The sequence below is a fragment of the Ictidomys tridecemlineatus genome, unplaced genomic scaffold, assembly GCF_052094955.1.
Source record: "Ictidomys tridecemlineatus isolate mIctTri1 unplaced genomic scaffold, mIctTri1.hap1 Scaffold_562, whole genome shotgun sequence".
Taxonomy (NCBI): Eukaryota; Metazoa; Chordata; class Mammalia; order Rodentia; family Sciuridae; genus Ictidomys; species Ictidomys tridecemlineatus.
Window position 1 is genome coordinate 140,670 of NW_027523761.1, and position 27,524 is coordinate 168,193.

The 27,524-nt window shown below is 46.5% G+C and overlaps 2 protein-coding genes across 2 annotated transcripts; one reads left to right on the forward strand and one right to left on the reverse strand.

The window, feature by feature from the left end:
* Positions 1-1,449: 1,449 nt before the first annotated feature.
* Positions 1,450-5,318, forward strand: LOC144374042 (olfactory receptor 14L1-like). Its single transcript, XM_078037006.1, has 2 exons — positions 1,450-1,486; positions 4,342-5,318. Exons 1-2 carry the CDS (start codon positions 1,450-1,452, stop codon positions 5,316-5,318), a joined length of 1,014 nt encoding a protein of 337 aa, XP_077893132.1.
* Positions 5,319-22,700: 17,382 nt separating this feature from the next.
* Positions 22,701-23,651, reverse strand: LOC144374043 (olfactory receptor 14I1-like). The gene has a single exon (XM_078037007.1). It carries the CDS (start codon positions 23,649-23,651, stop codon positions 22,701-22,703), a length of 951 nt encoding a protein of 316 aa, XP_077893133.1.
* Positions 23,652-27,524: the final 3,873 nt, after the last annotated feature.

The window sequence follows — 27,524 nt, forward strand, 5'->3', positions numbered from 1 at the left end:
TCCATACATGGGGCAGCCTGGAGCTGGGCATGTCTGCAGCCTGGTCTGCCGAAGCTGCCTCTGGTAGGGAGAGACTGGACACCAAGGCTTCAGAGTTGCCTGGACCTTGGGCCCTGAGGAAGAGCCTGGCTCTAGGTTTCCCTGGGATGGGCCTGGCACTGGGGTCTAAAGCGAGGTCTAGAGCTTCTCCTGTTCAGAGACCATCTCCACATGGTCCTCGTGGAGTGGGAGAGGAGCCACAGGCAAGGGAAGCTGTCACCTCCCTCTCCTGCTGCACACAGGAGCCACCATCTCTCCCCCAGCTCCTCAGCCTGGTGTGATTGGGTTTTGGCATGAGTGGCTGTTCAGGTTAATATTTCTGGAAAGGGATGAGTGTTGGAAAGTCCTAATCCACAACCTTAGCAATTAAAAGAGAATAGTTCAACAAATGAAGAAATAAACTAAGCAGCTTTAAAAAGTAAGGAAGGCTAGAAACACTCCACAAAATTAATAATGTGTATTTATGAGAGACTACATGCAGAGAAATACCAAACTACAAACAGGAAAACTATGTTCCACCCATTCCCTCCACAAAGAATCAACATTCCTAATAGAAAACTAATGCCTACATACAAATAAATATCAACTTGACTTTAAATGAGGCAATATTTAACAGCACCCCAAATAGACATCCAGTGGCCTCAGTTCTGATGTGGGTGCAAAAGGGCGTCACTCAGAGTGAGGACAGGTGCATGGGCCAGAGCATCAAGGTCCATCTTTAAGATCAATTCACAGAAGATGCAAACACAAGATTAACACTCGTCCTCTCCATACACTTATTTGACTTGAGACAGGAAGGGCTGAGGAAGGACTTAGGAATAGACCCATTGGGTTGAAGTTTAGGAATAAAATAGAGGAACAGAAATCTAGATCCAGGCTCCATGTTTGGGCTAATGTCTGTGGTCCACATATGATTTTGAAGCTTCCCTTGCTTCAGAAAAACGCTACATGGGTGCATGCGAAGTACTATACAATCAATTTCCAGTCTTCTACCTTCTGCCACATAAAGGAGGTATTTCCCACTAGTGCTGTCCACTGGGATTAATCAAAGTTGTGCTTTGGTTTCTTTCTCCCAAAGAACATATTTTCAATGCAAGGAAACTTACCTCCAGAGAGCTCAGAGTCATGCAAAATTTCTCTCACTAGATCTCATTTATTGGCCAGCATTTTTTTTTTTACAAAGACCATAAACTGGGCATTGTGAGGTGAACACCAGGCATGGTGCTCACTAGGTGTGTTCCTCTAGATCAGGGAAAGACGAAGATATCTTGCTCTGACCAGGGCTGCAGCACACCGCACCGTGAGATCAAGCCATTTCTCCATTTGGCCTAAAAGATACTCATAGAAGCTGAGGTTCCATCTCAGACAAAGGAACAGAGGTTTGGAATTTTGAACAACTGAAGTTGCTCCATGACCCAGTTCACTAGCAATCAGTCCACACCATGCAGTAAGTCTGATCCCAGACTTGGTGAGGAAAATGATAGAAATGCTATTTTACTTCTTTATCCGTAGGTTGCACTTTTGGATTTTCACATTATCTCCTAATCTGCTGTCTAGATGGAGGACCATGAATTTTAGAATAAATATTCATTTCTTTCATTTGTATGATAGTTATTTCAGATCTTGGCATGAGCGGTGTATAATTGCCGAAAGTGTGGGGCAAAAGGACCATGGTCGCCTAGAGTCTCTACTTATGGGTTTGAACTATTCAGAAGTAACAGTTATGGAGAGAGAGAGAGAGAGAGAGTATGTGTGTGTGTGTGAGGTTGAAGGGGTGTTCTGTGCATAAATGAAAGTGTGTTCTGTGCATAAATGAAAGTGTTTACATTGGCTGAATTCTTAAGCATCCTCTTCAATGAGGCAATCCCAGTGTCTTGGCCCAATCCTGCTCTGCAGAGCCCATGCCTGGGTCCTCCATCTCTGTCCCCATGATCGTTGTCTGCATACAGTCCTTTGAAGCCCATTTGAGTGAAGGTAGAAGTCATTTGGCTGCAGTAAGCCACAGTGAAGACAGAGCCCAGCGAGAGCTTGCTCCTCCAGCTCACAGGAGCCTTCCTCTGTACCCTTGGCTTCGGTGTCCCTCCAACATTGGGCTCATGGGCAGGTGGAGAGAGCTGGAACTTGGAGAGAGACAAGATTCCCAGGGAAAGAGCCCTGGCCCACTCCCCTGGAGTTTCCTTCTGGGTGTTCTTGTGGACCTGCCCTAAGCGGCTGTGGTGCCGATGGTAGCTGAGCTTTCACAAGCACACACAGGTGTTGGAACTCCTGCAGTTCTGCAGGGAGTCAGTTTGTTGTGCATACATTCTTGATCATGAACTGCTACGGGCAAAGTTCTATTGAGAGTGGCTTGACACACTCACAGAGACTAGGAATGTGGTCAGATGCCGTTTCACTGGACTAACCCAACAAATACAGTGGGAGCCAGACGCTGGAGAAGATTGTCACCGAAACTGCTCAGTGCTTCAGCCGTGCTGCCGGATGCTCAGGATTCTGCTGCTGGGTCCCATATTGCGGATGAGAGCTGAGGGCCAGGCATGAGAGGGAAGGCCCATCCCAGCTGCGGCCCAGCAGACCCTGATGTGGGCACACTCTGATCCTCCTCCTGTCTCCACACGCTGTCTTCTAGACGCCAGTCTAAAAACCAGCGAAACACTCATCAAGACCTGACCCAGGAGCAGCTCCCACCTGTCTCCAACAGCACACAGCAAGGCCAGTGTGTCCAGGACACCACCTCTGTCCCTCGTCCCCTCTTGTCAACCAGAGCAGATGCCCCCTGGTGCTGTGCTTGGTTGCGTCCTCCACTAACATGCCCCCTTCAGCGCTCAGCAGCTGCTTCTGACGAGGTACAGAGCCCCAGGAGCTGTGGTGTGCCCCTGCGAGGGGCATCGAGGAGGGCAGTGCTCTCAGTCATTGTGGGGCAGGTGCCTTCCAGGTCATGTAACCCACTCACTCCACTGTCACCAAAGCTGAGAAGCCCTGAAGACCCCCCACCCTCCATAGCAACAAATGCACACTTCCAAATACGTCTGCTCCACAGACGAGAGCAGCCCCGCTGATTTCTCCCCACATATGGCTACTTCTCTCTTCTGTGGATACTATACCTTATCTTTGTGGTCAGATCCTTTTCTTTTCATGGTCCCCTGTAATTTTCTTTTTTTGTTTTGACTTTATAATTTCTTTAGTGTGTTTTAATTAGTGATATATGATAGTAAAATGCATTCATGCACTTTGACATTTCATACATAAATGCGATATAATTTCTCATTCTTTGATTGTATGTGTTGTGGAATCACATTGGTCGTGTAGTCATATATGTGGCATAAAGTAGTAATGTCTGCTTCATTCTACCACCTTCCTATTCCTCCCCTCCCTTCACTCCCCTCTACCTAAGCTAGAGCAACTTTATTCTTCCCTAGTGTCCCTGCCCTTATTATGAATTAGCATCTGTATATCAGAGAAAACATTAGCTTTAGGTTTTTGGGGGATTGACTTATTTCACTTAGCATGATATTCTCCAGCTCCATCCATTTACTGGAAAAGGCCATAATTTCATTCTTCTTTAAAGATGAGTCATATTCCATAAATATATATACCACATCATCCTTGAAACTCTAGCCTGCTTAGACGGAAGACAGAAATTAGAGGGATACAAATAGATAAAGAGAAACTCAAACTATCACTATTAGCCAATGACATGATCATATATTTAGCAGATCCAAAAAAAGTACACCAGAAAACTTCTAGAACCAATCAATTAATTCAGCAAAGTAGCAGGATATAAAATCAACACCCATAAATCAAAAGCATTCTTATTCATCAGCGATGAATCTACTGAAAGAGAAATTAGGAAAACTACACCATTCACAATAGCCTTAAAAAAATTGGGAATCAATCTAACAAAAGAGGTAAAAGACTTCTACAAAGAAAACTACAGAACACTAAAGAAAGAAATTGAAGAAAAACTCAGAAGACGGAAAGATCTCCCATGCTCCTGGATAGGCAGAATTAATATTGTCAAAATGGCCTTACGACTTGAAGTACTACACAGATTTAATGCAATTCCTATAAAAATCCTGTGTCATTTTCTATGTTAGTTTCATCTCTCCAGGTCCTATGTTGTATTTATTGAGGCTGTACTTTGTATCGAGTGCTCTGCTGTGTGGTGGAGATTTCAGGTAGCAAGATAGTTTCCACCTGTGCATGTGTGTGATCTGTCATGCAGCAGTCACCTGCCTGGCTGCTTCAGGGACGTCATTGCAGGCAGCCATGTAGACAGAGCTGTAACCCAGTCTTCTATCCTAGGAGGAAGCCGAGCAGCCGCACGTGGGAATAGCAGCGAGGCTGTGGTGTTTCTCCTTGTGGGGTTCGCAGACTCCTGGACGGTTCAGACCACACATGCGGTCCTGTTCTTACTAGTTTACCTGGCGGCTCTCACCGGGAACCTCCTGATCATCATGGTCACCACTGTGGACGTCCGCCTGCAGACCCCAATGTACTTCTTCTTAAGACACCTGTCTTTCTTGGATTTCTGCTTTATCTCCGTCACAGTCCCCAAGTCTATCGTCAGTTCGTTCACCCAGGACACCTCTATCTCCTTCTGGGGGTGTGCCCTGCAGGCCTTCTTCTTCATGAACTTGGCGTCCACTGAGACGGCCCTCCTAACGGTGATGTCCTATGACCGCTGTGTGGCCATCTGCTGGCCCTTGCACTACGAGGCCATCATGAGCCAGCGTGCCTGTGTCAGGATGGTGGCCCTGTGCTGGCTGAGTGGCGGCATCTCTGGACTCATGCACATGGTGGCCACTTTCTCCTTGCCATTCTGTGGGTCCAGCCAAGTCCATCACTTCTTCTGTGATATTCCCCAACTGCTCAGCCTCCTGGACTCCACATCGATCCTCCCTGAGGTCCGAGTCATGGTCTTCGTTACCAGCCTTGTGATTTTGTGCTTCGGTCTCATTACGCTCTCCTACGGGTACATCTTTTCTACCGTCATGAGGATCCCGTCCAAGGAGGGCAGGTGGAAAACGTTTTCCACCTGTGTCCCTCACCTCGTGGTTGTGACCCTCTTCCTGGTGTCTGGCAGCATCGCCTACGTGAAGCCCGTTTCCAGCTCACCCTCCATCTCTGACCTTCTGCTGCCTGTGTTCTACACCGTGGTGCCCCCCACCCTGAACCCTGTCATCTACAGTCTGAGGAACAAGGAATTGAAGGCAGCCCTGAGAAGGCTGAGAAGGCAGTGTGGCGTGGGGGCTCCACCAGGGCCTGCCCTGCGCGCCTGACCTGGTCTACCCAGGAGCCTCGAGCTTCCCCACCGGGAATCCCAGGGGTCGTTGAGCTCTTTCTTTCTTGTTTTTTTTTTTTTAATGAAATTCCATTGTATTCTACAAAGACTTTCCATATTTTATTTTGTTGAACCCTGGATGGCACTTAAAGGTACTTTGGACTGTGCCAAATATTAGTACTTATGGTCTTTATTCATTTTTTATGTGTTATTTTCCTAAGATTTCATAATTAATATTTTACTCATTAACATATCAATTATCACAAAATGAAAGTGTAGTATAAATTAAGTACATATAAATAAATATATTAATCACAGTAGAACAAGATCACAAGTATTAAAATGAACCAGATGGGAAACAAAGAAAAGCTGGTGGACTCAAAATGTTTTAGATGTGAGAAGGTGTGATCAGGCAGACCAAAGCCTCAGGGGTCGTCGTCATAGTGAATTGAGGGCACATCCATCATGAGGAGCCCAAGGTATACGATTTTCTCAGGAAAAATGGCAGAAGGAAACGTCCACGTTGGCTTGTTTTAATGATTTAGTATTGGGCTCACAGACCCTAACTATCCCCTCCCAGGGGAGGCACCAGCTGAAAGGTATGTGAATGTCTGCAAGTGTGCACGAGCCCGGGGCACCATTCCCTCTGTGAGTCCATGCTTAAGTGCCCCTGTGAAGGGCATCATGACCTTGCTACCCATGTTTAAAATTTCCTTAAGTTTTATTTCTACTGGATAAATGAAAGTTGCATGCATTTTTGGAGCATAGTGTGAAGTTTTGACTAGTTTGCAACGTAGAATGGTAAATCAGGCTCATATTTCCATCACCTCAAACAGTTATTGTTTCTTTCTGGTGAGAATGTTTAAATTCTCTTTTAGTTATTTTGGAACATAAAATGCAGCATTAGCTGTGGTCACAATGCAGTGAGAGGTTGCCAGAAGCTCTTCCTCCTGCTTACCACACATGGCACCTCTGACCTGCATCTCCTTCCCCAATCCACCTCCCTGCCAGCCTGGTCCTCACCCTCACTCTCCTGCTCACTTGGTGGGGAGGTGTTCAGAGCCACGCATGAGTGGAGTCAGTCCTGCTCCTCATGCTGGGCCTGTTCCAGTTGGCAGCTGTGCTGGGTAGGAGCTGTGTGCAGAGGCGAAACGGTGACTGCTAAAGCTTGTCTCAAGAGAAAAGAAAACTCTAAAGCCTTTGACTGACCTCTCCACCCCCAGGAGCGGAAAAAGAAAAATACACCATGTGTAAACCAGCAGGAAAGACAGATGATAAAGGTGATGGCAGAAATTGATAAAAGATATTAAGAAATAAACATGATGAGCAACACTGGAAGCTGTTCCTATAATAAATTTAAAAATTGACAAACTTCTTTAGGTCACCTAGAAAAAATGAAGGAAGACTTGTATTAATAAAGTCAGGAATGAAAGAGGAGAAACAGATACAGAACTCACAGCAGATAATTTTAAAAGTAGCTCTACAGAAAAGATGTGAACTGCTGTGTGCTGAGTGGTATTCCCTCAACAGAGTGCTGGAATTTCTGCCGCCTCAGAAGATGGCTTCATCTGGGAACAGGGTCACAGCAGGTTAAGTAAGATGGGTTTGTTGGTGTGGTTAAGATGGAGACCCAGCCAGAGCAACAGGAGGGAAGGACACGTTGTCCTCCCGGTAGGAGAGGGAGAACCAAGTTGCCCTGATAGCAGATGCCGTGATGCTATGTACAGAAATCCTGAGACTCTACCCAAAGCCTGTTAAAACACATCCAGGAAAGCCACAGCACACAAAACCACATGCAAAAACCCAGCAACGTCTCTAACAACAAAATCAGGGGAAGGGACCTCAGATAGTTTCACTGACAATAACGTGAAAGAAAAGAGACTACGTAAATTTCACAAAGTGGGGGGAAGATCTGTGCTCTAAAAATTGCAATCATTAATGAATAAATTAAATAGACATAAACAAATGGAGAGAGAGCTTGTGCTCAGGGACTGGAAGCATCAGTATCACTAATTGGCCATGCTGCCTAAGTGACCCTCTGTATGGAAATTCCAATGCACAGGGATTCCAATGCAATTTTTCATAGCAATAGAAAAAAATCCTAAAATTCACCTAGAACCACAAAATACTGACTAGCCCTAAGCTGCAGGTGTCATATTCATGGCTTCAAAATATATTACAAAACTCGAGTTATGCAAGCATTGTGGTACCATTATAGAAACAGCCATGCAGCCAAAGAGACCAGCAGTCGAGAGCCCCAACATAGATTCTCATGTCAGGACTAGCTGGCCTCTGGCAGGACTCTCAGGAGCACACAGTGGACAAAGGAGCTCCTAAGCTGAGGGAACATTGTGCTCTCATGGGGGAGCAGGGAGATGCTGTTCAGTTCTCAAGGCAGGAGGAAAGTTCTAGCCTCTGGTGCATGCAGCATGCCAACTGCAGCCACTAGGATGTGTTTTGTACTTGAAATGTGTTGGGACGAGGGTCTGACGTCTTTCTCCTCAGACCCACATGTGCAAGGTCACCATGATGTGATACGCATGTTGACCAGACTAACAGGTGTCATTCATTTCTCATGTTGCATATGTGCATCAAACTCCATCCTGCCCATCTTAAATGTGTATGATCTTTGTGTCAATAATACGTCAATAAAGGTTGAAAAATACAAACATATCATGCAATCTTCAGTCTGTTGTCCCCTTTGAGAACCTCGGTGGCCACATATTGAGGCCACTTCACAAGGTGGTGGAAACATGGCTCAGGAATCCAGCTGGGAGAGACTCCACCAACCAGCTCTGAATGTGTCTTGTATTGGTCATGAGGCCTCTGAGTGGCAGGGATTGTGTCTGTAACACATCCCAGAGGGCTCTGACATCACCGTACTTGACGTATTTCCAATGCTTTGTTCTGCTTTCTGCCCCTTCAAAGGACAGTTAAAACTGTGGAAACCAGAACTCAGGAAGGCATTAATCTGCCTGCAGACTGCACAGCTAGTTCTGAATCTAACAGAGGCCAATGTGTGGTTTCTAAAGCCAGTCTGTGCTCTCTGCATTGGGTGATGCCAGTGTTGCAAGGATGTTTACCTGTGTCTCCACGTTTTCCAGGGCAACATACATTTCTAATCATGCTGTATAATTACATTTTCTGTATGTTTTAAAATTGTTTTCATGTGGATATCTACACCACTTGTTGAATAGATTTTTGCCTGTAAATTCTTTGTTGTCTTGCCAACAGAGGTATATGTGTGTGTGTGGTCCTCGGTCTGCCATGTGCCATTGGGTCTGTTTATCTGCTGATTTCACAAGACGGGGACATCACAGCTGCATGACAAGGCTTCCAGTTAGAATATGTTAGGTCACTCCATTTTCTTACAGTTTTGGATGTTGTGCAGGGATTTCCAAGTTCATTGATGATCAGCTTGTCACTTTCTCTAAGTGATTGTTGGAATATCTTGTTTGGAATTCCTGGAGAACTGGACTCTAAACATTGAGCTCACACTGGTGACCAGCGTGACAGGTCTTTCCATCTGTGTACGTCATCTTCAATTTCTCTCAGCCGTGTTTACAAGTGTTCACTGAAGCAATAATGTTTAATTTGCAAATGTTGTGGAGTTTTTCTGATCTCCGGATACTGATTTCTGATTTAATATTGCTACTGCCAGAGAGAATGTTCTACAAATGATCCATAATTTTAAATGGATTAAAACATGATTTATGGCCTACCACAGGGTCTGTTTTGGCGAATACTCTATTTTCATGAAAGACTGTGTTTTCATGACTATACCTGGCGTTTTCTTATTGGTTAAGTCCCGTCATCAGTGATATTTAAACTTCTGTGATGTGAGTGACCTCATGGATCTACCACGAAGGAGAAGAGGGCAAAACCTTTTAACAAGGGCAGCACCTTTTCTGTGTTTACCTTCAGTCTGGGGAGCTTTGACAACAGGCAAGGCACACTTGATGCTGTTTTATATTCCTCATGAACTATGTCTAGTGTCATTATAAACTTGTCCTGCGAGGCACAGCCCATCTCTGTAGGCCAGCTCTTTTTCTTTAGCTGGCCTCTTTGGCCCTCTACTCATTGAAAGTCCACCCCTCTTTACGTGCCTGGCCACACATTCCCTTTATCATCTCCTGTCTTACAATGTCTTCTCTGTTCTTTGACTCGGTGAGGAGCTGCATCCCACAAGGACCTCTGTAGGTGACAGAAAGGGAGCATGTGTGTTATATGTGGCTCCCTGGAGTTCATGATATACATGTGAGTGTGTGTTAATGTGACTGACACTCCCTCGGTATCTGTGTGGTCTGATTCCAGGGCCCCTGGGGATGTCATGCCCAGGATGCTCAGTCCTCTGTCCAATGAGCCACAACCGAAGCACTTACAGGTGCTCTGTGTAAACCTTCCCTGAATACAGAGTTGTCTGCCCACTGGCCATGCTGCTGACATCTGTCACTCAGAATTCTACCTCCAGCAAAAGCATCCCTCAAAAAATAAAAGAGGAGTTAAGCCTCTCCCATCTCTGGGTTGCTCAAGATTCCTAAGACACTGGACATGCCATGTTCAAGTTCAGAGTTCAGGAGCTGCTTCTGAGGTGGCACTGAGCCCCGGGAGCTTGTGGTGTGCCCCTTGGTGGGGCATGGAGGAATTCGGTGCTCTCTGAAAGGGCTGACCATGGTTGCCCTTTCTGTACAGAAGGTCACAGAACCCACTCACTCCCACTGTCACAAAGCTGAGATGCGCTGCAGACTACCCCTCAAGAGCAGCAACAAGAAGAGGCTTCAACATCCGTCTATGGCACAGATGGGAGCGGTACCAGCACTTTCTCTCCATCTGGGCTTACTTTTCTCCTTTGTTAACACAGCGACCAACCTCAGAAGGAAATCAAGCAAATGCCACAGACATCTGTTTCATGGAGGATAATTCCAACAGTGTGTATGTGTCTGACCCTACCTGCTGCTGGATTGAGTGTTTTTGCATCTGTGCATTTCAGTGATGTAGAGATACTCTTTTCTGGTAGCATCCTTAGTTGGCTTCGGTATGGGGGCAAAGCTGGCCCCATTGAGCGCGGTGTGGTATAAGTCCTCCATTTCATTCCAATTTGGGGGGAGAGTGAGAAGAATTGGCCTCAGGTCTCCCTGGACATTTTCCTGACTTCTTCCATGAAGCCGTGTGGCTCCAGGCTTGACTTTGACGGGAGAGTTTCATTACTGACTTTATCTCCTTACCCACTATTTGTCTGTCTGGATTTTCTGTTTCTCCTTAATTCGGTTTTTCCAGATTGTGTATTCCTGGGCATTTACCTATTTCTTGTAGGTGGTTTAACTTGTTGGTATGTGACTGCTCAAAGGAGTCTTTCTAGTCTACATTTCATTTCTAGTCATTATTATTTCCTTCCTTTTCTTGATTTGGGGTTTATTTTCCTCTACTTTCTTGAAGAGAAGCATCAAAGTGTTTATTTGAGTTATTTATTGGTTCATTTTTGGTGGAGGCATCTACTACTGTAAGCTTCTCTTAGAAATGGGTTTGCTACATCTCAAGATCTGGGCGTGTCCTGGTTCCATTTTTCTCAAGATATTTTTAGACTCTATTAATTTCTTCATTCACTCCTGCAGGAGCCTACTGTTTAGTTTCCATGTAGTTGTGACTTCCAAAATGTTTCCTATTACTGATTTCTAGCTTAATTCTACTATGGCCAGAGAATATGCCTGGTAGGACTCCAACCTTGTTAATCTGGTGGGAGTCGATGTGTGGCCAGCCACAGGATCCAGCCTGCAGAATGTTCTGTGACTGGAGGACAGTGGCCCTGTCTTCCCTCGGGAAGTCTTCTGTCCTGCCTCTACCTGCTGGGTCTAAGCCCAGGTCCCAGCCCACCATTTCCCTCCTGCTCTGTCGGGAGGACCTTCCCTGTGGATGGTGCGTGCTTCGGGGCTCACTGTTGTCACCTACAGGTCTAGGTGTTGCACTATTGGATGCTCCTGGATCTGACAGGGCTACCTCCTTGTGGCTCTGCCCCTCTTCACTAGACGGTGAACTTCTTTGTTCTCTCTTGAAGTCTGCTCACTGCTGCTCTGGCCACCGCTCCCTCAGATTCCCTGGCAAGATGCTCTCAGCTCCTGGTCAGTGTCCTCTGGGCTGAAGTGTGTCCCTGTAAGCAGGGTAGTTTGGGATTTTTCTCATCCAGCCACACTCTGTCTCATTTTATGGGTAGTTTGGTTCAAGTCTCTATGAAGTCATCATTGAGAGGAGAGGACCTGCTGTTGGCATTGAGTGAAGTCCCTGTGTTTCATGGTTGTCTAATTTTTGTCTTCTGATCTTGATTTCCTCTTTGGGAGTTGCTGTGGTCTTGTGTTGACCTGCTCTGCAGCCTTGCTTTCTCTCTTCTGGGTATCTGTGGGGGCTTTCCTTTGTGCTCATGGAGGCTAGTGTTAAACGTCTTGCAGTCCTCGCGTCCAAACTGAGGTGGATGCTACCTTACCTTCCATCACATGTTCTCCAACTCTCTCCCATGTCTGCAGCTGAGGTCAGTGGACAGACAATCCCATCAGCCAAAGAAACAGTGTGTGTGATTCCTCTCAGAGCCCTTAGAGCATGGTTTTGGAGGCAGCCTCAAGGTCAAGGGGGTATAGCCAAACCCTCCTGGGAACGGAGTCTGCCGTGAGTGAGTCTCCATTCCCAGGACAGCCCTCTCTGGGATCCCCCAGGGTTTCAGCTCCCTCTGGCTGAATCCCAAGCTTCACCACAGGAGAGCTTTGTCCAGGGACAGATACAGAGGGTTGTCTGCCCACTGACCATGCTGCTAACAACTGTCACTCAGAATTCTACCTCCAGCAAAAGCATCCCTCAAAAAATGAAGGAGTTAAGTCTTTCCCAAAGAAACAGAAGACGAGGCGCCAAGTTACCACCAGACTTGTCCTATGAGAACCAAGAGGGAGTGACCCCATAGAGCCCCTTCCCCATTCCAAGGTGACCGTGATGAGAGGTGTGCCCAACATGAGGCGGGAGATGTGCATACCTTTATTTATTTACTTGGCTATTTTAATAGACAGTTGCACATGAACATTGCTGGGCTATAACACATGGTCGGTGACTTCAGCAGCAGACCCAGGAGGCGGGTGAGGCAAATGTCCTGAGGAGCACACACAGGAGGGCAGCACAAATCCACGGGAACAAACAGAAGGTCCAGAGACAGCACCGAGGGTCACTGCAGCAAACGTGCAAACACGCAGTCGGAACAAGTTCTTCTCTTGGCTTCTATCAGTTACCTTAAATAATAGTTATACAAACACATTAATGGGCATGTAGCACATATTGATATAAAATGTATAGCAATAAAAAGACAAAATGGGGGAAATGATAATGTTACCTAATACCAAAGTTTAAATTCCTCACTGGAATGAAGTCAATATAAATCTGAAGTTATATATATATATATATATATATATATATGTATGTATGTATATATCTATCCCCAGAGCAACCATTCAGATGCTGTTACTTTTATTTATCTCAAAGTAGCTGGAAGAGAGGATTTTGAATATTCCCACCACAAAGAAATGATGAATCCCTGAGGGACAGACGTGCTAGCTGCCCTGACTGGATTGTTCTATGACGCATACACAGACAAAACATTACTCCATAAATATGTCCAATTATTGTGAGTTAGGAAATAAAAGTAAAAATAAAATTCGTATTAATGAGACTATCATTCTCAAGCTAGTTAATGAGTATTGCCAACTCAAGAGGCACACTCATGGTGAATGAGTGCCCCCAAAATGTTTAAAAATTTCTCTAAATTGGCTAAGATTTAGATGATGCTCAGCATGAATGTGAAGCTGAAGCAAATTTTCTAAATCATTGCTAATAGAAACAAAATTTGGTCAACCATGCTTCTAGAGGAAACCCAGGGGGACACTTGGAGATGAAGGTACAGGCAGGATTTCCTGAGCAGGACCCCCAAAGCCCAGGAAAGGTTGGCAAGAACCAAGTACTGGGGTGAGGGTGGAGGTAGGGGTGCATCACATTAAGAAGTCTCCGCACAACATGTTGAGAGCCACAGCCAAAGCGGCCCAGCAAACTTCCAGCTGATTGGCTCCTCTGCGGTGATGCTCATTGGGCTGTTTCCTCACCCTTTCAGACCACAGAGCTGCTCATTGGGGGACTCTTTTGGCTCCGCCCACGCAACCCAGCCAATAGACCTCAAGAGCAGGAGGAGTGTGGGTTGAGAGGCTTGCTGGAAGCCGGTGGTGGCAATTGGGCTCTGAGGGAATTCCTGAAGAGCTCATGTGGTGCGTCCTATGTGTGTGTGTGTGTGTTTTCTAAAAATAAAGGACGTTTCTGCTTCACAAGTGGCTTGTGAATTGTGCCCAGCTAGACTGTGGCACCTGAAGAACAGGAGAGGGTTTGCCAGCTGCTGATCTGACGGAGTTTAACATCCAGAATGTAGGAAGAATCCCAATAATTAACACTAAAGAAACCATAGCCCAATCCAGAAATGGGCAAAAGAACCAAGCAGATGCTTCTCAAAAGAAGAAGCACCAAGGGGGCCACCTGCTCCAAAAGGAAAATCTGCTCCACACCCGAGCCCTTGGAAAAAATGCCCATCAAATCTACCCTGCCATCCCGTCTCTCTCCAGCCACAGTGGCAGCCAGCGAGGACACAAAGAATAGCACATGCTGGGGAGGACACAGGGAAAGGAACTGTTACACACCCCAGAGGGACACTAATGAATGCTGCCACGTGGAAATCCTCAAGGAGATTCCTCAAAAAGCCCCATAATGATCCAAGTTCCAGCTGAGCTTCTCCTTGGCATTTGCCTGAGATCACTGGAGTCAGCACGCTGCAGAGATCCGTGCACACACAGGCTTACAGCAGCACAGCTCACAGCCGCCAGGTAGGGGACCAGCCTAGGCTCTGTCAGCCGATGAGAGGATGAAGAAGGCACAACCTGTGGATGCACAATGGGTTTTTGTTCAGCCATAAAGAAAAATGCAATTACGTCATTTGCGGGAAAATGGATGGAACCGGAAACCATCATTCTGAGTGAAATAACCCAGACACTGAGACAAAAGTATCATATTTTCCCTTAAATATTGTAAATGAGGAAGGGAATCGAAAATAGGGAGGCCAAAGGAGTAGCAGGGAGACCCCTCGAGGGCAGTGATCTGGGACTAGACTCGTCAACCGTGTGATCATGATGGGCCAACAAAACCGCCACTCTGCACACGCCTCCTGCACCACAGGGGGCACAAGCCAGGAATGGAAGTGTGGGCTTGCGGCCAGTGAGTCCTGGAGGTCATCCACATGGCACCCTGCTGGGGTCAGCAACCCCACTTTCCACACTGACAGCTCCCAGGACAGCTGGTGAGAGATCGTCATCCCCCAGAGGAGGAGAGGTGGGGACAGCAGACCAGCAGCAAACTCCAGGAGTGATGGTCAGACTCCAGGAGGGCTGGAGGCTTTGCCTTCGAGGCTCATACCTGCACAGACTTGCGAGGCAGACCCACCATCAGTACAGCCTCTGATGTGTCAATCCAACCTTGAGGGAGTGGTTTAAAAAACAAAAAAAGACAATACAATGACAAGTACGAGATGGTGTCGTGTTGTCAGTGCTCCACGGCTGACGCCCTGTGACTGTGGTAGAAATGAATACTTCAGAGAAACAGACAACAGCTGCTGAGCCCCACTCACTGCAGAGACAAGAGGATCTGTCCCCAGGTTGGAGGCCTGGCTTGCTCCCTAGGAGTCCTGCACATCCTTGTGGACTCGGGTGCACCTGGGCACACCTCACACCAGAGATGTGTTTCCAAGCTCTGCGCTCAATGGGGTGCAGCCTAAGTAGTCAAGGTTTTGAGAATAAACAAATGGAATGGGGTCGAGATGAGAGGCAGAGATGAGGAACAGGGTGGAATAGCCCCTCAGGCCACCCACTCACTGAGAAGTGTTTGGGGGGGGCTGGCCACAGTCTCCTGTGCAGTGGCCACCTTGGGCAGCTAGGCTTCATGGGCAGGGGCATATGCACTGCTTGTGGATTGTGCCCTCGCCTTCTCTCTGCCAGAGCCTGGCTGGGTCTCTTCCCCACTAGCCTCCGTAGTCCTTGGAGGTGCCTCGCCTCCTGCCATCTCCTTCCCATTCCAAGTGTAGGAAGACGAGGAGCCAAATACAGCCTCCTTATTCTTAGCCTCCATCTCTGTGTGATTTACGCTCACACTAAGTGCTGAAGCTGCTGGGTTGTATCTGTGACTGGCATTATGATGCCTCCTGCACAGGTGCCTATCAGACACCAGCCTTGGTCCTCAGCCTGGGCATCGCCTTCCTTGGGTTGGTAGCTGCTGACTACAGCTGTCATACTTCATGCTGCAGCTGCTGTGGACGCTGACGAGTTTGTCTGAAGCTGCCCTCTCCCCAGTTATCTAATGAAATGGCAGATTGGATATTCACAGAGAAATGGGTGGACATGCTGAAGTCAGGGGTGGAGCAGACTGGCACGTCGCGATTGTAATATAAAGAGATGATTTCTGTTCATACAATAAAAATGAACATTAAACAATGAATGCTTCTGTGTTAAAAAGGACAGTCACGTGTCTCTGTAGAGTGAGATGCGAGTGAGGTTCGATTCCACCGTTGAATCCAGTCAAGGTGCATGTGGGGAAAGACTTCTGCTGCTCAGCCTGTCTCCAGTTAAAACTCAGTGGGACCAGCACAAGAGCCACTGTGAACCACATTCACCACCCAGGAACCGTGGGTGCAGGAGATACTAACTCGTTTTGTCCAGGCTAAGCTTTTTCTCCAAACGTTTAACTGGCCAGTCCATCTATCTGTCTCCTTATCAAAATGACCCAAGGACCGCAGTATGGACATTTTCTCCATGGTTTTTCCATGTGGACTAGAAGACCCGCCCCTCACATCTGACCGGCAGCTGGAGCCACCAGGCACTGGTGGGCTCTGTAGAGGGTCCTTCCCAGGGTGCTCTTGATCTCCCTGTTTCTCAGACTAAAGATGATGGGGTTCAGGGCATGCCAGGGTGTAGAACGCAGCTGCAGAGCAGGTCTGAGGGTGGATGCCTGTGCAGCCAGACTCAGATAAGTGACAGGGAAGAAATGATCGAAAGGGCGAAGTGGCCATCTGGGGGAGCAGGCGGGCAGCACTTTTTTTGAGCTTCTGAGGAGCACATCCACAGCTTAGTTGACAAGATGTTGACATAGGAGGTAAACACAGCACAGGCATGTGGACACTCACAGCCAGGGCCACTGGTTCAGAGAGCCACACGGTCCAGGAGGAGATGCTCAGTCTCGAGGCACATCACAGAAGAACTGGGGGCTCACATTGGCCTCTGTGAAGGGAGTCTGGAGAGCGTCCCAGTTGGATGGCCCAGGAACCACCTCCTGCCTGCACACACAGACAGGGGTCATGGTGAGCCCCCAGCATAGCCGGCAGCAAACGGCAAGGCAGTGGTGCAGGACATGACCACAGCCAGGACTCCCAGGACCAGAAGATAAATAGGCAAGTTTGGGTGGCACGGACTGGAAGGGAGATCCGTTTCCTTCCTGTCACAGAGTTTATAATTGATTGGAATGGTGACAGAAATGTGATCAGCACCTAAAGGGGGTTGGTCATAATACACGCACACAATGAAACAGCATGATTTGATCAATTCCATTCCCAGTCCCTTCCCTCCCTCCCGTCCCTCCCCTGTCCCCTTTCTCTGTCCTACTGGTCTCCCTTCTGTTTGTTTTTAATTTGTTCTAATTAGTTATAGATGACAGTAGACTGCTTTTGATACACTGTACCCATGGAGCACAACTCTCCTTCCTCTGGCTATAATGGTGCAGAGTTACTCCAGTAGTGTGATCACACGTGTATGTAGGGTAATAGTGTCGGTCTCATTTCACCACCTTCCCCTCCCCACAGCCCACCCTTCTCCTCTCTCCCCTCTACATAATCCAAAGTTCCTCCATTCTTTACTACCCCACCCCCCACTATGGATCAGCATCTGTTTAACAGAAATCATTTAGCCTTTGGATTTTGGGATTGGCTTATTTCACTTAGCGTGATATTCTCTAATTCCATCCACTTATCAACAAATGCCATGATTTCATTTTTTTGAAGGCTGAGTAATATTCCATTGTGTATATACACCACACTTTCTTTATCCATTCATTTGTTGAAGGGCATCTAGGTTGGCTCCAAAGTTTCCCATTGTTATGTATAATTATAATGTGCCAATAAAAAGGGGGAAATAAGAATATAATTTGCTGGTCATGGTGGCACACGCCTATAATCCCAGTGACTCCATAGGCTGAGGCAGGAGAACAGAGAGTTCAAAGTCAGCCTCAGCAACAGCGAAGTGCTAAGCAACTCAGTGAGACCCTGTCTCTAAATCAAATACAAAATAGGACTGAGAATGTGGCTCAGGGGTCAAGGGCCCCTTAGTTCAATCCCTGGTACCTTCCTCCAAAAAAAAGAATTCAAGTAACAATAAATGTTGATGAGAAGGTGGAGAAAAAGGTACACTCATATTGCTGGTAGGACTGCAACTTGGTGCAACCAATCTGGAAAGCAATATGGAGATTCCTCAGAAAACTAGGAATGGAACCACCATTTGACCTAGTTATCCCACTCCTCAGCATATACACAAAGGACCTAAAATCAGTATACTGCAGGAATGTAGACACATCAATGTTTCTAGCAGCTCAATACACAGTAACTAAACTATGGAACCAACCTAGGTGCCCTTCAACAGATGAATGGGTAAAGAAAATGTGGTTTATATACACAGTGGAGTATTACTCAGTCATAAAGACAAATAAAATTATGGCATTTGCAGGTAAATAGATGGAACCAGAGACTATCGTGCTAATGAAATAAACCAATTGCAGAAAACCAAAGGCCAAATGTTCTCTCTGATATGTGGAGGCTAATACACAATAAAGGGAGGAGGAGAATAGAAATTCATTGAATTAGACAAAGGGGAATGAAGGGAAAGGAGAAGGGATAGCAATAGGAAGACAGTAGAGTGAACCAGACATATCTTTCCTATGTTCATATATGAACACACAACCAGTGTAACTCCACATCATGTACAATCACAGGAAGGGGAAGTTATGCTCCATGTATGTATAATATGTCAAAATACACTCTACTGTCATGTACATCTAAGTAGAACAAATAAAATTTAAAAAAAAAAATCTAAAAAGGATAGATTGCCTATAAAGAATATCTCAAGCTCCACGGCTTCATGTTCCGTCAAATGACAGCAAAGGTTAGAAGAATCCCAGGCAGAGCTTCCACATGGATGGCTAGGAACAGCAGATCTTGCAAAAGTTCCGGACTCCCAGGAGCTTGAGATGTCCCCCAGAAGGAAGTCCGTGAAGAAGGTGGGGTGGCTGGCTGGCAGGCTCTCAGAGCCTGAAGTCAACTGACCCAGTGATAAGATGATGCCACAAACAAGAGGGAGACCGTCCTCACCTGTAGGGAGTGAACCCTGGACGGTGAGTGGGTAGGTTGGCTGGGGGAAACCTGGGCAGTGAGTGGGTAGGCTGGCTGAGGACACAGGCCCCACATACAGTGTAATCTAATGTGCTAACCCCAAGGGCTGGTCACAAGGAATGAGGAGGACTGGAGGTGAGCCTGGTTGCAGCATTCTTGCCTAGGATGGGTGAGGCCCTGGATGCCAGCTGAAAAGTCAGGATGTAGGGGAAAACAGAGATGCTAACAGCATTGCCTGGTGCATCACACCTTAGAAAATAGAGCTTTCTTCCAGTGGGATATGAAATATCCCAAATATAATATAAATACAAACATTAAAATACAAGATCACAAAGGAATGAGTGACAGATGACAGATGACAAGTGCACCTGAGGACTGGATGTGGCTCTCTGCACACCACGGCTCTCCCGCTGACTGAGCCCATGGGGGTCTTCTCCAGCACGGTGTGTGTGTGTGTGTGTGTGTGTGTGTGTGTGTGTGTGTGTGGACCAGGCTGCGGGCTTCGCCCTCCTCCTCCTGCAGGCACTGCGGTGCCTCTGAAGCTCCTTGGGCAGTGAGTTCCTAGCCTCTTCTGTGAAGCTGACCCCTTCAGTAACCGGCTTCCACATATTTTTTCCCCAGTCCAGAGAGATTGATTATTTTGAAAGTCTTTTGTAAGAGAAAATCTTAGGATATGAATCTTAAAAACTCGGAAGAGAGCATGTTCTCCATAAAGGTTTCTGGAGTGGTAATTCAATGACTAAATAAATCTATCTAAAAAAGTGTGCAACATAAACCAGCTAATAAATAAGTAACACAGGGTCTGAGCATTTCATTCTCCAATCTAAACCAACTTAACTAAAAGTGCCTGAGTTCCAAAGCCATGGCCCTTAGTGCTAAACTTGCACAATAATTTTGGAAAAGGAGAGCCGAGGAGGAAGCAGGGGACCTGCCGGGCAGAGTGCTGCGGGTCCACACCCTCCAGGGAGCTGCCCTGGAAAGAGCCCACGTTCAGGATGATCCTGGTGATTCTGCCCAAGGAGAGAAAGCAGAGAAAAAGATCTGGTCTCACATCCAGGAATAAGGACGAGGTCCCGGGAAGCGGGAGTCAGGTGAGAGGTGCAGAGTGTGGGCCCCCAGCACCCCGGGTTCCCGTGGGCACTGCTGGATCAGAGGCCGAATCCGTGGGAGGCTGAATCATGGGAGAGAAGCTAGGAGCTTGGTGGACCTCACGCACAGGGACAGCCAGGGCTGGAGGGTGAAGGTGGCCCCTGCTGTGGACGGAGGCAAGGGGCACATGCTGGGCAGGAGCCATAGGACAAGAAGCTCCTGGACCACCTGTGGGGACAGAGTCTAGGGGTGTCACCGAGGCTTGTGTGGCCAGAGGGAGGGATGGCAACGGTTTGTGGATAATAAGGGTCACTTTGATGAGTTAATGTATTCAGGTTCATTTGTAATTTATTTTTAAATTGCTGAAAAAGTACATCTTGAATGTTTCAGTCCCCCAAAGGGTAAATACAACAGGATTTGGTGGATAAATCACATCCCACAAATACATGTATACTTGCTATTTATCAACTAAAAATTAAATAAACAAGTAAAAAAATATATCTAGGAAAAATTTCCCCAGAAGGCTTGAATTTCAACATAGATGAAACCTAAATCGTGATGTTACAATAACTGAAAACACAATCAGAAATACTAATGTGGCAAACCCACCAACACAATACTACTGTGTGCTAGGGCTAGAGTCAAAAGGAAGGGTCATCAGAATAGAATTTTTCTTTTTTTATTAACCTTGGGGATTAGAAATCCATCTATCTGTATATTCAGATATCTGGAGGAGAATAAACCTGGGTGGAAAAATCTACATAAACATTTAAATAGAAAGGAAGAAATGGGGGTAAAGCTAATGCAAATCTACACATGCAAAGAATCATAAAGATAAAACCCAAACTTTGTAAGACTGTTACTTGACTGTAACTGACAGTGATGTGTTTTCTTTGGAAATCTCTTCAAATGACCCAGGTACAAATGGATTTAGAGAACAAATATGGATATGTTGATTAGCTTGATTGTGGTGAATATTTCACAATGAACATAAGTTCTACAATCACATGCATGCAATTTTAATTGTCACATATATATAAATAAAGCTGCAGAAAAAAACATTTGTAGAATCCTCGATTATGAAATTGAAAGTGTGGGGCTCTTTCAGGGATTAGAGGAGTGTGAACCAGCTCAGATGGTCACTAGGGTCGCATCTGGATGCCGAGAGGTTCATGAGGCCCACATTCTTGCTGTGGCTTTCACACTGAAGAATAAGTTCTGAGACAACACAGTCCTGGAGGGCCGGCTGTCAGGACCCAGGCTGCATTAACTGAGCTGGGTTTCTATATGCTGAGTCTTTCCAAATGCTTCTGAGCTACAAAGAGGACACTTGCTGATTCAGTTGGAAACAAAAAGTCCTTAATATGCATTTTAGTCATCAGGACGCAGGCTCAGCTCTTGGGCATCAGAAAAGTAAAACTACATCCATCTGGAGAGTATGGATTTGTGTGTCCCACCTGACAAGAAGAGCGCACCCAGTTGGGCGAGCATTCCTTATCTGCTGCTCTCCAGGTTAATTCCAATCCCAGGGTGCATCTGTCTCTGTTCTATGTTCTGAATCCTTTTTCCTCATTACTCACATGTTTGAATGAAAGGAGCAGGGTATCTTTTCATTCAGAGCTCAGGAAGAAACCAAAAGCTTCTCAACTACAATCTCTCTGAGGGTGGGTGGTTTATGTCCTGTTTTTCATTGAACAAAGCAATATGGATTTGGGAGCCTGGGGCAAACCAACTTCAGGGGTCTGGAAAAGGTCTCAGTGTTGATCTTCTCCCTGCTTAGGGGTCTCCCTGCTTTACCAGCGAGGGCTTTGTGTTGTGGGTGCTTGTCTTCTCACAAGAGAAGATTTTGACCAAGATACAAGAGTTGGTAACAGTATAACAAAGCTTATTAGAAAGGAAAGTAACAAAGCAAGGAGAGCATAGGTTGGCTCAGAGAGGAGACTGATGGCTCTGACTCCTTTGAGTCCCAGGTTTTAACTGGGGTTTAAGGAGACATTTCTGGGGAGTCCCACCTATGCACCACCTCTGAGCTCTGGATCAGACCTCTAAATCCCTACCATATGATTCTACTCATAAGTGTCTGAGCAAAGCCCAGGTTTGGAGAAGATTCACAGTCACAGTGAGAGTCTGTGACATGCTGAGGACCTAGATGCACCCTTGGGCCATCTTGGCCTGTGCACACAGGTCCTAACTGGACGAGCTACCCAGCCCTGGAGGGTGTTGGCTTCTGTAGTCTCCGGCCAGGGAGGTCTGTGTTATTATCCTGACCAATGCTCCTCCACCCTGAGAACAAGGCACCTTGGCACCGATTGCCAGACATCCCATTACCTTGCGTCAGAGCAGGATCAGAGTGAATTTATATGAACTATCTGACAATCAGAAACCAAAACCAAGCTGGGAGTTAGCAAGTGTGCCCTTTTGGATCAATCATCGCCGTCCATTTCTCTGGCACTCTGTCGATCTGCCACAGTCACCTGCTCTAATCACTTATCTCTGCTCCAGCCTCAGTGTAAGGGCAAATGGTGGGAGTTCCCCACCCAGCCTCTCACATGCTCTTCCAGGGTGGCAATACCCAGTGCCCAGGGTTCTCTGAAAAGCACGTGTACCTGCTCACATGGGCATTCACAAGGCCTGGCCTTGGGCCTCAGTGTTTCAGGAAGCTGCACTTATAATAGCGTTGAGCAAGAAAATGAAGACCTAACTGTGTAGTTCACCATCACAAGTGTAAACAGCAAACGTATAACACAACTGACGAGAATCAAACATAAGTCAGACTGCTTTCTAGTGATAAATTGATATTTGTTGTTAGCAAAGAAAATCTTTGATTGGGAACTCGGTATGCCTGTTGAACATTCTACGGAGAGCAGCATCAATCTCCCTGTTCCTCAGACTGTAGAGGATGGGGTTTGTGAAGGGGGGGACCATGGTGTAGAACATGGCTGTCAGCAGATTTTTAAGGGATCCTTCCATTGCCACGGGCCCTAAGACAGCCACTGACCCAGAAATCACAAACAGGAGGAGAATCGCCAGCTGTGGGACACAGGTGGATAAGGCTTTGCTGCGGGCTTCTGCCGAACAGATCTTGAGCACGGTTGAAAATATGTTGATATACGACATCAAGACGAAGGCGACACACACCACCACGAGGCCAGCACTTGCGGCAATGATGACGAACTCAGAAAACTGGACGTCGGGAGATGAGAGCCTCAAAATCTGAGGCATATCACAGAAATACTGGTGGATCAAGTTGGTCTTTGTAAAGGGAAGCCTGAACATGGAGCCCGTGTGGATGGCAGAGTAGACCAGCCCACAGGCCCAGGAGCCACCCGTGGCCTGAATGCACGTGCGTGGCGTGACCACCAGCCCGTAGTGCAGAGGGTGGCAGATGGCAACGTATCGGTCATAGGACATGACCACAAGGAGCGCAAACTCTACAGTGGCAAAAAGTATGTAAGAGAAGATCTGTGCAGCACATTCCTGCAGTGAGATGGTCCGATGGCCTGTCAAGGAATTAACAATGGATTTGGGAACAATTACCGAGATGCTGCCAAGGTCTAAGAGGGACAGATTGCTTATGAAGAAGTACATCGGAGCGTGAAGGCGTGTGTCTGTCACAATAAGAGCAACGGTGATAAGATTCCCCGTCAAGGCTCCCAGATAGATCACCAGGAACAGCAGACCTTGCAAAACCTGGAGCTCCCAGGAGCTGGAGACGCCCACCAGGAGGAAGTAGGTAAAGGAGGTGATGTTGTCCATGCCTGCTAGTGAGCTGTCCCCAGAGCCACAGGCCAAGGGGAGGATGCCACAGCTGAAGACACACAACCTAGGTGGGTGGAGTAAGACATTGAGGTCAGGTGAATGCTCTACTTCTGCCTGGATTTTCTTCCCTGAATCTACTGATACCCTACTCTTTCTAATCCTCTAATCCTAGGATGAGAGAACCAAGCACATGAAGTATTCAAAATGAAATCCAGTCCCATGCCCCTTCCACTTGTTGATACATCTACTCTGTCGTGTAGAACGGCTTTCTAAACCCTCACCCTGAGGTGGGGCGTGATCAGGATCCCCCTTCCTTCCATCTGAGGGGTTATCCCAGACATTCTCAAAAGCTGCTGGGTCGCCCTCTGCCTTGAGCATGCCCTGAGCACCTGAGCGGTGGCTGGCTGCTGTGGAAAGCAGTTCCATAGCCAGCTCAGGGGGTGGATCTGAGCTTCCCCTGGAGGTGAGTGGAACTGAGGAAGATCAGGTAGGAGGTGCAGCCCCTTCCACTGTCCTTGAACCCAGGCTTGACCCCATCACCCTGAAAAGCTGGTCTGATCCAGCACCTAACTGCTTCTAGTTGCCAAAGTGTGGCCAGCTCCCTTGCCTACCCCTCCTCCACACCTTCACCAGGGAGTCCTGGGCCAGGAATCTAGTCCCCTGGGGGCAGCTCTCCTCCAGACCTTGCTCCTCCTGTTTCATGGCTTTTGCTAACTATGCTTGTTCTCAAGGAATCGTCTCAAATTCAATTTATTACCTGCACTCCTTCTGAAGCATTTCAAATCATAAACAATCTGTTTAAACCTTATCTTCTCAAGACTAAAATTAGTTATTTGGTAAGATCTGATCGCAGCATGACTCTATTTTCATCAATTAAAAAATCCAGGATTGAGTGATAATACTAATAAAAATGTTAGCATTTGCCTTTTTAAAACACTTTATATGTAACTTATTTGCCATCAGAAAAACATTTATGATTTTTCTACCTTTATACACCTAAAAGTAACGACTTGCATACCCCGATATATTGATATGATTTTTTAGTGTTTTAGCAAATATTTTATGCTAATTGCTTTGATTGTACACAGTTTCTCCATCAGCCTCCTTTTACCAGGTGAAGAGAGTCCACAATCAGAGAATGTTCTTAGCTAGAAGCTCACGTGGGTGGGTGAGGTGGATACCAACAGCCCCGTAGGTCGCAGCTGCAAACCACTCTCTGTTCTCAGTGTCCTTCACCAGGTGACACCCTAGCAGGGGCCAGTAGAAGTCTTGTCATGCTCTTGGTTCTTCAGATTGTCTGCTAACGTCACCTCACATTCTACCCTTCAAAGTGTACCTGCATGGCCTCCTGACTACTTCGCAGTACAGAAGGTTCAGGGTGCCCACTCCCCTGCATGTGTGCAGTGATACTTGGAAATTACTTGGTTCACAGTTTCAAAATAAGGGCAATAGAATACACCGGGTTGCTAATTCCCCACCACTCTTAACACTTGAACACAACAGGATATATAAATGACCTTCGTTATCCTGTTAATGCCTCATAAATCCAGCCTTTATAAAAATCATTCATCATAATAGCACACTAGGTACCTCAGAATAATATCTTTTTTTGCCATTTTAAACACTGCTTTTGCTTGTATGACTAGACCTCCATGAAATGGCATCATAACTTTCTTCTGCATGTAGATTTCCTGGTTGACCTTCTGAATCAAGCTCAGGAAACTTTTCCTTCATGGGACCTGCTGCTCTGTTCCAAGGGAATTTTTCAATCACTTTGGCTTAGGCACCTTGGCCTGGACAGTGCACGTACAAGGCCTTCAGGGAGCATTCTAAGAACTAGTTGCCTCTGCCAGGCACAGTGGTGCATGCCTGTAATGCTAGTGGCTCGGAGGGTGAGACAGGAGGATGGCAAGTTCAAGGTCAGCCTTAGCAACTAAAAGAGGCCCTAGCACCCCTGAGTTTAATCTCTGATACAGAGAGAGAGAGAGAGAGAGAGAGAGAGAGAGAGAGAGAGAGAGAGAGAGAGAGAGAGAGAACTAGTTGCCTAAAATAAACACAGAAATCTAAAACTCTATTCTGTGAACTCGCATACATCTGTGAAGTGGAAAAATTTAAGTATGCTTTAGATTTTGGAGTCTACCAAGCTATTTCTGTGATTTACTTGCCAAGAGAAATGCACAAATGACAGGCACAAGCTTACCTGTGAACCAGGACCACGTAGCTGACTTCCCTTTCAGAAATATTGCTTTTGCATAATTTAAGGAGAGGAATGAGGTCAGGGAGTGAAATATAGAAGCCGCTTCTCAGTGAGACTCATGCGCAGATCCCAAGGACAGCCCTGCTGCTGAATGATGTATAGGGACACCAGGTCTTTAATAAGAACAGCCAGGGTCATGCTTCTGCTGACCTCTGGAGACCTGTCTCAACCTCCAAGGAGGCGAAGTTTCCTCCAGCTGCTAACTGGCAAGGATTCCGTGGCCATACTACTGAGAGTCATTAAATTACTAATATTTTTAGAAACACTTTGTGTGTGACACTTAATAAAGGGAAGTGCTAAAAATGTTTTGTATATCGCAAGAGATTCAATAAATTTTCCAATTCATGTCTGGCTATAAAATTAATTTATTCTCTTTATTCTGCATGGGTTGTTTCAAAATCTAAATAAACTTAAAACAGATCACAGAAAGTTCATTAATCATGAACACACTCAGTTTCCAAATTGCAACCATTCTTTTAGAAATCATAATTGTTGCATGTTGGCATAGGGTCGATGAAGAATGCTAGCAATTCTATAAAAGTATGATTAAAATAGTCCTTTCCTTTTGAATCGGGTATAAATGCAAAGCAATATTTTTCTTATAATTCAGCCAAACCAGCCCAGAATAGCAGAATGAGCAAGGGAAATACACAAGAATTTATGGTATTGTCCTAAGGCAGAAATTAAAGATATTTTCAGAAGAAAATAATAGTTTCTCTCTTCTATTAATTTTGGTTCTTGGATACAATGCATTTTGCATAAAACTCTCCTGGGGAGTTAACTAGTTACAAGATGGCTTGTTTGTCAAGTCTCATGATGGTGTGGTTAAGTTTTGTGCATCCGAGCGTTTGCAAACCTTGACTAAAATGCCTGGATGTCACATCACATGGCACCCTCCTCCGTCTCCTGTCCTACCTTCTCCTGGGATCTAACGCTTCCGGATTCCACATAGCAGAATCTACAGCTTGGCCTTTCTGTGCCTGGTTTGCCTCGGTCAGCATGGTGTCCTCCAGGGTCACTGTGCTGTCGTGACAGATTTCCTGATTTTTGAGGCTGGAGGTTCTCCACTGTGTGTTTACACCTCAGGTCCACGTGTTCATTGGATGGTGGAGGCCGAGGTCCATCTGTACCTTCTCTGTCGTGAACACACTGAGGTGAGCGCGGAGGGCAGACGTCCCCTCCCAGACTGATTTCAGCTCCTTTCGGCTCCCACAGGAGTGGGGTTACTGGACCTTGTGTGCTCCTGGCTGAGGCTTCCTGAGGAACTTCCGTGCTGTTTTCCATTACGACTGTCTTAAGGTGTCTTCTCACCTACAGGACCCAAGGGCTCCTTCTTCCACTTGAGGACACATATGGTCTCTCTGTTTGTTCACAGTGCTGGGGATGTAGCCCAGGGCCTCTCTTGTGCTAGGCAAGCGCTCACCTCTGAGCACACAGAAGCGCTCTCCTCCTGGTGTCAGCAGTTTTGCCCTGCGTGAGGGAGTGTCTGGGGGATTCAATTTGCAGCCGACGTTGTCAGTGGTGGTGAGCTTCTCTTTCTTGTGCATCTGTTGGCCATTTGAGTGTCTCATTTCAGAAATGGCTGGCCAGGCCTTAGCCCATTTGTGGGATTA